Source organism: Chionomys nivalis, chromosome 3 (assembly GCF_950005125.1).
Source record: "Chionomys nivalis chromosome 3, mChiNiv1.1, whole genome shotgun sequence".
NCBI classification, from domain to species: Eukaryota; Metazoa; Chordata; class Mammalia; order Rodentia; family Cricetidae; genus Chionomys; species Chionomys nivalis.
The window spans coordinates 2,453,468-2,467,412 of record NC_080088.1 but is presented as its reverse complement, the minus strand read 5'-3'; the positions used below and the strand labels follow the sequence as shown (position 1 = coordinate 2,467,412).

The window sequence follows — 13,945 nt, the reverse complement described above, 5'->3', positions numbered from 1 at the left end:
TAAAATTCCAAGATTTTCCTTTATAGAAATTGACAATTTTGCTGGGCGGTGGTGGCGCACGCCTTTAATCCCAGCACTCGGGAGGCAGAGGCAGGCGGATCTCTGTGAGTTCGAGTCCAGCCTGGTCTACAAGAGCTAGTTCCAGGACAGGAACCAAAAGCTACAGAGAAACCCTGTCTCGAAAATCCAAAAAAAAAAAAAAAAAAGAAAGAAATTGACAATTTTGCTCTAAAATTTCAAACGCAAATGACACAGAAAAAATTAAACCAATGGGCTGGAGAGATGGCTCAGAGGTTAATAGCATTGACTGCTCTTCCAGAGGTCCAGAGTTCAATTCCCAGCAACCACATGGTGGCTCACAACATCTGTAATGAGATATGGTGCCCTCTTCTGGACTGCAGGCATATATGCAGGCAGAACGCTGTATACACAATAAATAAATAAATATTTTTTAAAAAATTTAAACCAACTTTGAAAAGGTACAAACAACACTTCATCTCAAGACTAGTAATAGAGGTATAATCTATAAACAGGATGGTGTCAGAACCAAGCCATCATAGAATGAACTGGGCAGAAAGAGACGGACATGTTTCTAAAGCACTCATTTCTGACAAAGGTACAAATGCTACTCAGTGCAGAAAACATTTTCCCCATAACTGGTGCTGGAACGACGACGCACACAATTTCTCAAAATCAATCAACTTTCAATGTCTACTTCTGTTGTGCTTACACGTGGGAATGCACATGGGCTTCCTCAGCATCTCAACACTGACCAGGTTAGAACAAAACGTAAACAGCAGACAGGGCATCATATAATATAATTGTTACTTTGTAAGTTACAGCTATAGAAACAGAAAAGAAATCCTTTGGTGGGGAGGGGGGGTGTCAGAGATTTGTAATGACACCAGAACAAATCAAAGAGAAAACTGCTATTCTTAAGTGTTTCCCTCAAAAGGCACTGTTGAGTGAGTCAAAAAGTCACAAAGCAAAAGAAATACTGCACACATCTGATGAGAAACTTGCATCTAGAACAGATGAGAAAGGCCAGAGTTCTCAGCAGTACCCAACAACACACTCAAACACTACCCAGCACTCCCGTCAGAACCCAATTCTGACCTAACTATTTGAGCCAAGAACGTGGTGAACCCAGTGGCAAACGGGCATAAAGACACCAGAGAGCAGAGCAGTGACACAGACTCAGACCACCAGGAGCCCCTGCTAGCATCAAGCCGACTAGCCTGGCTACTACTGAAGACTGGCCATGGCTAGGTGGAGAAACTAGCCCAGCACTTGGGAGGCAGAGGCAGAATGCTAGTCTCTGCTACTCAGTTCAAGATCACCTTGAGCTATATATGACACCCCATCTCTAAGAACAGACAAAATAAATAAATAAAAAGAACAGGAAGCAACGTCTGACAGGTATATAGGTACTAGAGCTTTTGAGAACAGTTCTGCCACTCCACTTTTAAGTAACAGTACACATACTCATAAATAGGCACATACACGGTTTTGAAGATATCTATGTATAACCACTTTGCCTGCACGTCTGTCTGTGGAGTCAGACTGCCCTAGAACTGGAGGAAGGACAACTGAAGTCAGCATGAGGATGCTGGCAACCAAAACCCCAGTCCTCTGCAAAATCATCAGGCACTCTCAGACACTGAGTCATCTCTCCAGGCCCTATGAGTGCTAACGACTTCAATTATTTAAAAATTAATTTCCAGCAACAAGTTAATAAATAAATATGCTATACAATACTATTATAATATGTAGCAATAAAAAGAAATTATTAAGCCAATAACAGTAGTAGCTCCGAACTATAATTCCATTGCTTGGAAGGCAGAGGCAGGCAGAACTCAAGTTCAAGGTCAACTTGGTCTGCATATCAAGTTCCAGGCCAGAGTTAGAGTTGACTGTTTTTAAAACCAGAATAGAAGATGGCCCCACACCTCTGCACATGTAGACGGCACTAATTAGATTCAGCAAAGCATTAAAAAGAAGGAAAGAAGTGATGACAGTAATAAGGGGAAGCACTGGAGAGGGAAATCGAGGGAGCTGGGACAGTATACACATGCATTCAAGTATCAAAGGACAAAGAAACTCAAATTATATAATACAACAATTGTGCTTAAGAAGACTGCAGTCAGAGAACATCAGAAAATGCATGAAGGGTACCAGGAGAACTCTTCACTGTTCATTATGGTGACAACACTTAGATTTTACACTTGGAGTAAGAAAATTAGACAGAATGTTAATTACACCTCATTAAGGACAAGAGCAAACACAAAGAGAATTGGAGTTTTTAACTCATGAAGTTACACACTGATAAAAGACATGAATGCATCTGGAATAATAAAAAATGCTGCGTGCCTAGGGTTTCTGTTTTTATTTTTAAGACAGCTTCCCTTTGTATCCCTCCCTGGCAGGCCTGGAACTTGTTAGCCCAACCAGGCTGGCTTTGAACTTGCATCAGTCCTCCATCTTAGCCTCCAGGGTGCTCGGATTACAGGTGTAAACCACCCCAATCAACTTCACTCTCACTGCCTATCTGAACTGGAAAGACAAATGCCACTGAGCAGGATAAACCCACTCAGGCAGGCACTACTGTGACATCAACGTTTTCAAACTCTGGGACACACTCCTCCAGAGAAACTCTGACATGTCTGATTACAGATCTACACTGACCTCAACTATCAGTTAATGTTCAGCTGGAACCTCCAGCTCATTCCTGTTTGATCCAGAAAGCCCCATTCCTCTCTCCAAACCCCACCCACCCAGAAGTCTCTTAACAAAGATATCAAAAAGCCCAGCAGTCCAAGACCCCACCTAAACATCCCAGCTTTTGTCCATACTTGTGGACAGGTCATCATTCCTTGCCTACAGGTATATAAGCTCCCTGATTTAGTTTGGGAGTCTGACCCCTCCTGCCTCCATCTCTGGAGCTGGAGAACTCACCCGGGAGTTGCTTTGCTCAAATAAACCTGTTCTTTTACTTTTTCAATTCGGTCTTATGTGGCTTACTGCATCAGCAGACAAACCTATTATGAGGGTACAAAAAAACCTATTAGTTAACAGACTTCTGCTCTTAACTGTCCTGGAACTCACTTTGTAGACCAGGTTGGCCTCAAAAGCACTGAGATCAACTTGCCTCTGCCTCCGAGTGCTGGGATTAAAGGCATGCACAACTACCACCCGGCCAGGTAGCACACACCTCTAATCACAGCACTTAGGTAGCAGAGGAAGGCAGGAGGCCAGCCTGAGCTATAGTGAGATCTTCTCAAAACATACACACACCAATGACAACAAACCAGAACCTAAACAGACTCCAGTAAAACAAGTCAAAGATATTTCCGAAAATGATGCTCAATAGTCAGCAATAAACTTGGCAGTCGTGCAATAGACTTGTGTAAATCTGCTTCAGAGGTTGTAGATTTGGTTTACTTGCTTGGGGTGGGTGTTGTTTTATAGATCTGGAGAGTAATCCAGAGCTTCATACATGAACAGGAAGCAATCTACAACCAACCTCCATCACTAGTACCATGACGATGCAATGATGTAAGTTTTGGTTTTGAGGCAGGGTTATGCTATGAATACAAGTCTGGGTTGCCTCCACTTGAGATCCCATGCCTCCCTCAGCTGTCTGAGGTGCGAGTGCAGGCACCTGCCTCTCTTCACGGATGTGTAATTTCACATGTCCCTAAGAAGCTAGCTAGATTAAGGAGCTGAAGAAATGAAGACCAGCTCCTACTTCTCTCACGGCCCCTACACTGAGGATATATAGAAACCAAACACTCTCAAAGTCAATACACATCTGAGAGGCTTTCACACTAGGCTGCACACCAGTAACGGTGGTTCTTCAATGTGGAAATGTCTATTGTACTGGAGTACACCCTTAACAAATGTGAGTATGTCACACAGGATTTTAATAAATACTTATCTTTTTTGTTAATGACTTATTACTTGCTATTTTATATTTGTTTTATGACACAGAAATGGGGTTAGACAAAAGTGAAGTTCACCTGGTCATCTTGAGAACAAAATGGGCTGGAAAGCAAAGATGACAACTCCTAACATCAACAGCACACATGGAGTAGAAACTGCTAAGAATGCAGTGCAGTAGGCGGCAGGGGTGGAGAAGCTTTGCAGGTGGTTGGGTCAGCAGCAGAAAGAGCACTCACTGACTGCTCTTGTAGAGGACCTGGATTCAGTTCCCAGCACACACGATGCTCAAATCAAGCATTTCCAACTTCAGTTCCAAGGAATCTGACACACTGCTGACTTGTAAAGATACCAGGTATTCTTATGCTACCCATACATTCATTCAGGCAAATCACTCGTATACAAAATAAAAATACTAATAAAAAATGATGATGAAGTGTAAATCTAATTAATCTTACCAAAAACCAGGAGTCAGATCAGGTTAAAACCTGAAAGATCAGAAGAGGAACAGCCACCAGTGACCTCCTTCCTCCTCCATTCCTCCAGTCCAAAAGGCTGAGACCCTGTTTCCATCCCTCTTTATCCCTTCCTGTCTCCGCTCCACAGTTCCTGTATCCTCTCTGTACTGACCTCCAGACCGCTATAGCTAACTAGTGGCTAACTCCGCCCTCTGACCTCCTGGAAAGCTTTATTTATCAGAACACAAACAAAATATCAAACATGATATGTTGTTTTGCAAAGTAAACAAGAACCTTCACCTTCAGCTTTGAAGATGAGAAGCACAGAGGTTGGCCATTAAGTTGATATAACCGACCAAAAGCAATCACGATAGCATCACACTTTAAACCACAACAGCAGTTAGCAAAGAATTCTATAGGCATCCAGGTGTTGGTAGCACAGCACTCAGGAAGCAGAGGCAGGCAGATCTCTGAATTCGAGGTCAGCCTGATTTTCAGAGTGTTCTCAGGACAGCTAGTGCTACACATAGAAACCCTATCTAAAAAAACAAAACATAAATAACAACAACAACAAAAAACCTCTATAGGGTCCTTCAAAAGACATTCAACATTTGATGCTGGAAAAGTGAAAATGTTCCTTTGAACTGCTGTCCTTTATCCTGAGTACAAACGAACCGTTTCTCAAATGCTCTGTGACATACAACAGAAAGTGAACCGGTGGTAACCAGCTCACTGGACATGTAAAGAAGCGTCCAAATCCCAGCACTCGGGAGGCAGAGGCAGGCAGATCTCTGTGAGTTCAAGGCCAGCCTGGTCTACAAAGGGAGTTCCAGGACAGGCTCCAATGGTACAGAAACCCTGTCTCGAAAAAACAAAAAAAAAAAAAAAAAAAAAAAAAAAGAAGCGTCCAAGCCAAACCTGCACAAAAAGGCCACATTCAACTGGGTGGTCTGCTGACAAACTCATACATCTGAGAATCCCAGAAAATGCATGTGATGCACAAAAACTCAATGTCTCAACTGATGCGGACCAACAGAAAGGAGCCAACTCTCCACGACACAGATGACCTTACAGCTACAGCAGCACCTTGTGAACAAACCTGGCTATGAGTTTAGCCTTTTCAAATCAACTTCACAACCAAGAACCACTTTCCAAACATCTTAACTCTGCAGTAAAGAACACTGGTTGCTCTCCTAGGGGGGTCCCAGGTCCAATGTCCTGCACCCACAATTATCCTTAACCACAGTTCCAGGGCATTTGACACCATCTTCTGGACTATGTGGGCACCAAGCCACCTGTAGTACAGACAAAACACCCATAACACATAAAACAGAGTAAGTAAATCTAGCCAAATATTATGGCACACACCTTTTAATCCCAGCACTCAGAGGCTGAGGCAGGAAGATCTGAGAGTTTCAGCCTGGTCTACATGGCAAGACTGTCTCAAAAATAAATCTAAAAATGTTTGGTATTTTTGGTTTCTTTTTGATATGCACTGGCGTTTTGCCTGCATGCATGTCTGTGTGAGCGTCAGATCTTGGAGTTACAGTGGGCTGGAACTTTTTATTTTTTGTTGGTTTTTCGAGACGGTTTCTCTGTGTTACTTTGGAGCCTGTCCTGGAACTCGCTTGTAGAAACAGGCTGGCCTCACAGAGATCACCCCCCTGCTGTAATCACCTGATGTTTCCTGACATGGAATAGTTTTTTGTATACTGTGAAGTAGTGTTGCTCTGATTTGAAGAAAGAGCTAAGGGACAATAAAGAGGAAGAAGTTAGGTAGGGCGAAGAAGGATGGAGTCTCGAGGAGACTGGAAGATGACCTTGCCAATGCTGAAAATGGTACCGCCCCATGGTAGAGCACAGATATATACGGGTTAAATTGAAAGATGCAGTTAGTAACAAGCCTAAGCTACCAGCCAACCATTTATAATTAATAAGTCTCTGTGTGATTATTGGGGAGCTGGCTGGTGGGATAGAAACATGAGCCAGTTTCTACACATATCAGAAAAGTGCCTTTATTACTTTATTCTGTTGCACTGCCTTTATTACTTTATTCTGTTGCGACAAAAATTTCACACAACTGCTGCCACAGTGGGAACAAGGGAAATTTAAATCTTATTCCCAAGCCATGGTTACTCCTATTTGGCAACAGGATGAAAGCGTCTATTTCCTTTAAAGAAAGAGCTGTGTTTCTGCACACTTCAAGAACTGGTAAACCAACCTAACCTCTTCATACCGCCCACAGTTTAGACTCAGAATGAACTGGGGCTGAAGTTCAGTGGGAGGACACTTGCCTAGCATGCACAAGGTTCAACATAAACAGACTTAGATACTCAACTGCTACAAAGTGTCTCCATTTGGGGCTGAAGAGATGGCTCAAAGGTTAAGGTCATTTGCTACTTTTACAGAGGACCTGGATTCAGTTCCTAGAAACCAATGGTGGCTTACAACAACTGTTAACTCCAGTTCCTAAGAATTCCGTGTCCTCTTCCGACCTCCATGGGTTAACAAGTACTCAAACACATGAAAATAAATTTTAGTGATTTTTTTTTAAGTGTCACCTAAATAAGGGTCATTTTCTAGTTTTAAAATATTAGGTCAAGGCAGGCGGATCTCTGTGAGTTCGAGACCATCCTGGTCTACAAGAGCTAGTTCCAGGACAGGATCCAAAACCACAGAGAAACCCTGTCTCGAAAAACCAAAAAAAAAAAAAAAAAAATATTAGGTCAATTCAACAGGAAGACAAGAAATCCTAACGTGTCTTACACTTAAGAACTAAGAAAATTCAACGAGAGAGAGAGAGAGAGAGAGAGAGAGAGAGAGAGAGAGAGAGAGAGAGAAAAGCTGGGCAGTGGTGGCACATGCCTTAATCTCAGCAGAGGCAGGCGGAACTCTGTGAGTTCAAGGCCAGCCTGGTCTACAAGAGCTAGTTCCAGGACAGGCTCCAAAGCTACAGAAAAACCCTGTCTTGAACCAAAAAGACAAGGACTACAAATTTATACTTATATAAAAAACAACAGAACAAAAATCGATAAACAAATCAAGGGCACTTTACCAATAACCAAGTGAGCCTGTGGACACAGCAAAGCCATGGGGAAATGACAGCGTCACCCCCAGTTGGCAGCACTAAGCACAAGGCAGCCTGCTGCTTATCCTCCTTAGTGTCATTAAGTAGGTCCTATCAGCTGCTCCTCATTCACAAAGACTTGTTGTCCTAAAACCCTACAATGGACATTAATTAAAAAGATGCTTTTCTACCTGCCATCTTACAGATACTGATGACTCGATCCCAGCATTCATTAGGCAGACAGTTCTCCAAGTTCCATGCCAGCCAGAGCTACACAGAGTCTCAAAACAAACAAAATAGCAAATACTGTCTACCACATGCAGGTGACATTTTTTATGATTTATTTATTTTTATGTTCATGAGTGTTTTTGCCCAATGTGTGTCTGTATGAGAGTGTCAGATCCCCTGGAACTGAAGCTACAGGCAGTTGTAATGTCACGTGAGCGCTGGGAATTAAACCCACATCCTTTGGAAGAGCAGTCAATGCTCCCAAACCCGAGCCATCTTCCCAGCCCTACATGCACATCATGTCTTTAGGAAAAATGACTAGACCTATTATATGCACACAACAAAAAGCTGCAGTAGAAGACTGGCAAAATGGCACACCACCGAGCCGGGCGATGGTGGCGCACGCCTTTAATCCCAGCACTCGGGAGGCAGAGGCAGGCGGATCTCTGTGAGTTCGAGACCAGCCTGGTCTACAGAGCTAGTTCCAGGACAGGCTCCAAAGCCACAGAGAAACCCTGTCTCGAAAAACCAAAAAAAAAAAAAAAAAAAAAAAAAAAAAAAAAAAAAAAAGGCACACCACCAAAATGCCAGAAAGCACTAAAGTGACAGAAGCAGGGGCTGGATGAAAGCTCAAGGCTCGTCGGGTCTACATCAAGACCCAGGACTAACCTGGTCTACATCCAGACCCAGGGCTAGCATGGTCTACATCAAGCTCCAGATCAGCCAGGACTAACAGAACAAGTCCCTGGGTTACAGAAGAAGGAAATGGGAGAGGAAAACAGAGGAAGGAGAGGCAAAGCAGAGATTAGGACAGAGATGAACTAATTTACCAAAGAATAAAAAAGCTCTTAAGAGGTCTGGAGAGTTAAGTGCTACTGCTGCAGAGGACCAGAGATGGACTCTCAGGACCACCTCAGACAGGCTCTTCACTCCAGCACGGCACTGCAGATCTAACTCTGCCTGAGAGCACCTCTGTGCTCGCGTGCACATACACACAGAAATCATGTGTAATAATCCTGCTTATGCGTACATCTGTGCATCACGTGTATTGCACTCTTGGAAGTCAAAAGACAGCACTGAGCCGGGCGGTGGTGGCACAAGCCTTTAATCCCAGCACTTGGGAGGCAGAGGTAGGCGGATCTCTGTGAGTTCGAGACCAGCCTGGTCTACAAGAGCTAGTTCTAGGACAGGCTCCAAAACCACAGAGAAACCTGTCTCAAAAAACCAAAAAAAAAAAAGAAAAAAGAAAAAAAAAAGACAGCACTGGATCCCTAAGACTAAAGTTGGACAGCTGTGAACTACTGTGCTGGAAAGGTGCTAATGAAAGAGCAGACAGTGCTCTTAGCCACTGAGTCATAGCCCACAAATACATTAAAAAATAAAGACTTACTAGCTGGGCAGTGGTGCCGCACACCTTTAATCCCAAAATCTGGGAGGCAGAGGCAGGCGGATCTCTGTGAGTTCGAGACCAGCCTGGTCTACAAGAGCTAGTTCCAGGACAGCTAGGACTGTAACACAGAGAAACCCAGTCTCAAACACACAAACAGAAAACAAAATTCCTCAACAGATTTCTAATTTAAGGTTCACCACGATGGCAAGCACACTCCTTTAATCGTAGCACTGGCAGGTCAGCCAGGACTACATACTACAGTTTTTTAAGAGAAGTTTATGTAAACATTCAAAATCATGATCTCCCAATGACAGTACAATGTAAGGAAATACCCATGTGATGGCTTTCCTGGAACTCACACTGCAGGAGAAGACTGACCTGCATGGGCACAATGTGGCAGACATGCACATACACAAAGTAAACAAAAGATTTTTTTTTTTTTTTTTTTTTGTTTTTTCGAGACAGGGTTTCTCTGTGGCTTTGGAGCCTGTCCTGGAACTAGCTCTTGTAGACCAGGCTGGTCTCGAACTCACAGAGATCCGCCTACCTCTGCCTCCCAAGTGCTGGGATTAAAGGCGTGCGCCACCACCACCCGGCAAACAAAAGATTTTTAATGTCATCCAGGGAAGACTCAATCCCGGGGCTGGAGAGGTGGCTCGGCACTTAAGAGCACTGACTGCTTCTTCCAGATGTTCTGAGTTCAATTCCCAAGCACCACATAGTGGCTCACAACCATCTATGATGAGCTCTGATGCCTCTTCTGGCCTGCAGGGACACATGCAGGCAGAACACTATACGTAATAAACCTTTAAAAATTATTTATTTTAAAATTTATTTAAAAAAATAAATCTAAAATAAGACTCAATCCCAACCTGCAGCACAGCGAGGTGGGAGTCCTCCTATGGCTAGGCTTTGGTCCTGGACAGTTTCTCTATGTAGCCCAAGTTGGCCAACCAATGTCTTTGCCTCAGCATCTTCTTGGTTGAGACAGAGTTTCCTTACGTAATTGTCCTAGCTATTCTGGAACTAGCTCTGTAGACCAGGCTGCCTCAAACTCAAGAGATCTGCCTGCCTCCGCCTTCCGAGTGCTGGGATTAAAGGTGTGCACCACCACCGCCCAGCTGGTCTTAATTCTTAATAGGTAAAGGTACTCTTGTTCTTTTTTTTTTTTTTGGTTTTTCGAAACAGGGTTTCTCTGTGGTTTTGGAGCCTTGTCCTGGAACTAGCTCTTGTAGACCAGGCTGGTCTCGAACTCACAGAGATCCGCCTGCCTCTGCCTCCCGAGTGCTGGGATTAAAGGCGTGCGCCACCACTGCCCGGTCGGTACTCTTGTTCTTAAATACAAGTCAGACTAACAGTACCGTCACAAATTAAAATAAAGCATAACTTTGCAGAAGCTGTATTTGAACCACCTGGAAAGCTTATAAAATTACTAGTGCCCAGACACACCATAGCAGATTCCCAACTGACTGATTTGGTACCACTGTGGACATTCAGAATGTGTAAATTCCAAGTATTTTAAATCTTATTTGTATTAGTGTTTTGCCTGTATGTATGTGTGAGGGTGTCAGATCTTAGGAGTTGCAGACAATTTTTAGCTGCCACGTAGGTGCTGGGAATTGAACCCGAGTCCCTCTGAAAGAGCAAGTAGCCAGGGCTCTTAACCACTGAGCCTTCTCTTCAGTCCCCACCAAATCATTCTTTCTGCTTTTCTTGTTTTGTTTTTCAAGACAGGGTTTCTCAGTGTAACAGCCCTGACTGTCCTGGTACTCACTCTGTAGACCAGGCTGGCCTCAAACTCACAAAGATCCACCTGCCTTTGCCTCCCAAGTGTTGGAATTAAAGATGATGTGCACATCACCACCTACTGGTCCACCAAATGATTCTTATCAAAGGACTGGAACCACTGAGAAAATAAACATGGGAAATACTATGACAAATCTTTTGGTCTTCTTCAGTAAAATGACAGCACAGGGAATAAACTATTAAAGGTTTTAAAATTATATTTACAAACTTATAAGCCCAACAAGATCAGGATCCTCAGTTAACAGACCTCAAGGCCAGATAGCCTGGGCTACATCAGACCCAGCCTTATCCCACCCACCCTGCAAAAAACGTTATAAAAATATTAAGGACTCAGAAAACACCAACACACAATCTGTGATGGGGAGTTCCATGCTGGCTGTACCCTCAGAAAGAAATGGTTCTTTAGCCAGGTGGCTGTGCAGGCCTTGAAGTGAGAGGCTCAGCAGGTAAGCCACAGGTGTCCCCGACCCAGTCAGGGGTGAGATGGAGAGAGAAAGGGTACTCCGATAGGAATCAGTCGGGCGGCTATCCAGCCACAGGAAGTAGATACCAGCACCTGAAGTAGGGTTCAAGCAATTCTTACCAGCAAAAGTCAAAGAAAGCAAACTCTCTCCAGACTTTACAACATGGCTTCATCCCAGTAGGAAGGCAGTGTCAACAATGGGTCTGGGTTGTTCCCACCTCCTTCAAAGACTTACATTAACAGGAGCAAAACTATGAAACAAACTACTTAAACATTCCCTAGACTTTCAAAAAGAACACCTGGCCGGGCAGTGGTGGCGCACGCCTTTAATCCCAGCACTCGGGAGGCAGAGGCAGGCGGATCTCTGTGAGTTCGAGACCAGCCTGGTCTACAAGAACTAGTTCCAGGACAGGCTCCAAAACCACAGAGAAACCCTGTCTCGGAAAAAAAAAAAAAAAAACACCTGATGCCAGGTTGTGGCGGTGAACACCTTTAATCCCAGCACTTACGAGCCAGGGCAGGTGGATCTCTGAGTTCAAGGCCAGCCTGGTCTACAGTCAGGACAGTCAGGGCTACACAGAGAAAAAGATGGATGCATACTATAGGACACTTGGAGATAGCTAGGAAGAGGGGAAGGTAGTTCCCAAGTAATTCTGTCTGGCTGGAGCTGTAAATCAAAATCCCAGCCTTGTCTGGTGGGAAGGAGTGTGATAAAACCCTGCCTATGGGTTTAGCACAGGAGAGGCCTTGGATTCACACCCCAGCATGCACACACCCACAAGCCTTAGAATATCAAACCTATGAGAACAAATGTGGTTCAATATTCACTTTTAAACGTGTATTACACGTGTGTACATATATGCACACACACGCTTGACAGTGGATGGCAGAGACCCACCCTGGAAGTAGGTTCTCTCCTTCCTCCACAGGGGTCCCAGGGATCAAATCCTGTTGTCACCATTGCCAGGAAGTGCTTTTAAATGAAAAGCTACCTCAGTCTGAAGCATTTGCTCTTTATAAACAATCCTAACAAGACAAATTAAACAACCCAGCAACGCTGTTCTATTCAGCAGCTCCCAATGTGATGGCTAACACCTGGCTAAGCACAGAATAGGAGCTGACCCGCTTGCAGCACCTGCCCAGCACGACTGAGCATTCTGGGTTAAATCCCTACCCCTGAAAACTCCAACTGTTTATGGTTAAGTGCTCACAAGCGACAAATGCCCTGGCTGACTTCTCGCTATCACCTCTAGGACTACGACTGCTTACAGGTGTGGGACGGCTCTCTTCCCGAGTAATCCCGGCCCAGGACTGAGGTTCAGTGACGCAGGACTGCGAGCCGAGGCCAAATGGCCCTATGTAGCCAAAAATCAACAGTGAAGATTCAGAGACCGTTTACATCTTCTGTGTTCAACATGCTCAACATGGGCTAGCAAATCAAATTTTAGTTAAGACAAAATTTTCATCTTAAATTGTCAAAAACGTTTTCCGGAACGTTTCTGTTCCACTACCGATAAACTGCCCCCCACCAAAACTTCCGTTAACTGCATAAAGCTCAATTACCTACCACAGAACGTCTAAGCAAGTGTAGGGAGGATAATAAAAAGTGATAAAAAGCACATTAGCACTCCTCAAGAAAACCAAGAAAGCCAGGCACGAAGGCCTTTAGTCCCAGCTCTTGGAGGAAAAAGCGCGGGGCGTCCGAGTTCAAGGCCAACCTGGTCTACACAGCGAGTTCAAGGCCAGCCAGAGGTAAGTGACAACACCCAGTCTCAAAAAATAGCTGGTCGGAGGAAATGTCAATTTGAAAGCCTGTACCACTACATACAGCAAGTCCAAGCGTGAGCCAACTTTCTAAGGCCTGGCTAGGAGAAGCAAAGATACTACGCTGGCCGTACATCACGTCGCGGCGGAAAAAGTGGACGGGAAGAACACAGCAAGGGGCCATTTCTCCACCTAATGACTATTCCTAGGGAACAAGTGGTCTGAAGACCTGGGCGGAGCAGGAGAGGGGAGACCAATGAGAGCTCGAGTTACAAGTCCGAACGGAGGGCGACGAGAGCGCCCCTCTGAGTGGCTGGAGGCGCACCTGGAGACCGGGCCAGGCCGCGAGCCAGGGACGCCCCCGCCGGTGCCCGCGCCGCCCCCAGGGCCGTTTTCTGCCAAATCTTCCCCCCGGCCCCAACCGCGAGCCTGGGGGGGGGGGGAGAGGGGGTCGGGCCGGTCGCCCCGGGCAACCGTGGACCTCTCGAGAGCGTCCCCGCGGGACCCGCACGGGAGCAGAGACCCGGCCGGGGACGCTGGTGGGCGGGCGAGCGATCGAGCGCGCGGAGGACGCGGGCGGACAGGCGGGCGGTGCTCACCAATTCCTCGTAGCTCCTGTTGTGCTCGTTGCCCTCCCAATCCAACCTCTTCGGCAACAGCTGGAAAGAGACACGAGAGGCGTCCGAGTGACCACCGCGGCCGGGACGCCGGCAGGGCGGAACGGGGGACGGGGGGACGGGGGACGCGGGGGCGGATGACCGACCTGGTACTGCTCCAGCTCCTGCACCAGCACCTGCGGCAGAGACGCACGGTCAGACCCGGGCGGCTGC

The 13,945-nt window shown here is 45.5% G+C and overlaps 1 protein-coding gene across 1 annotated transcript in view; it reads right to left on the bottom strand.

The window, feature by feature from the left end:
- Positions 1–13,945, bottom strand: part of Brwd1 (bromodomain and WD repeat domain containing 1) — an 84,128-nt gene that overhangs the window by 69,664 nt on the left and 519 nt on the right. The window contains exons 3-4 of the mRNA XM_057766191.1: positions 13,879–13,908; positions 13,715–13,774 (exon numbers count right to left, since the gene is read on the bottom strand). Coding sequence (XP_057622174.1) covers positions 13,715–13,774; positions 13,879–13,908 — 90 coding nt within the window. The remainder of the gene's footprint in view (positions 1–13,714; positions 13,775–13,878; positions 13,909–13,945) is intronic.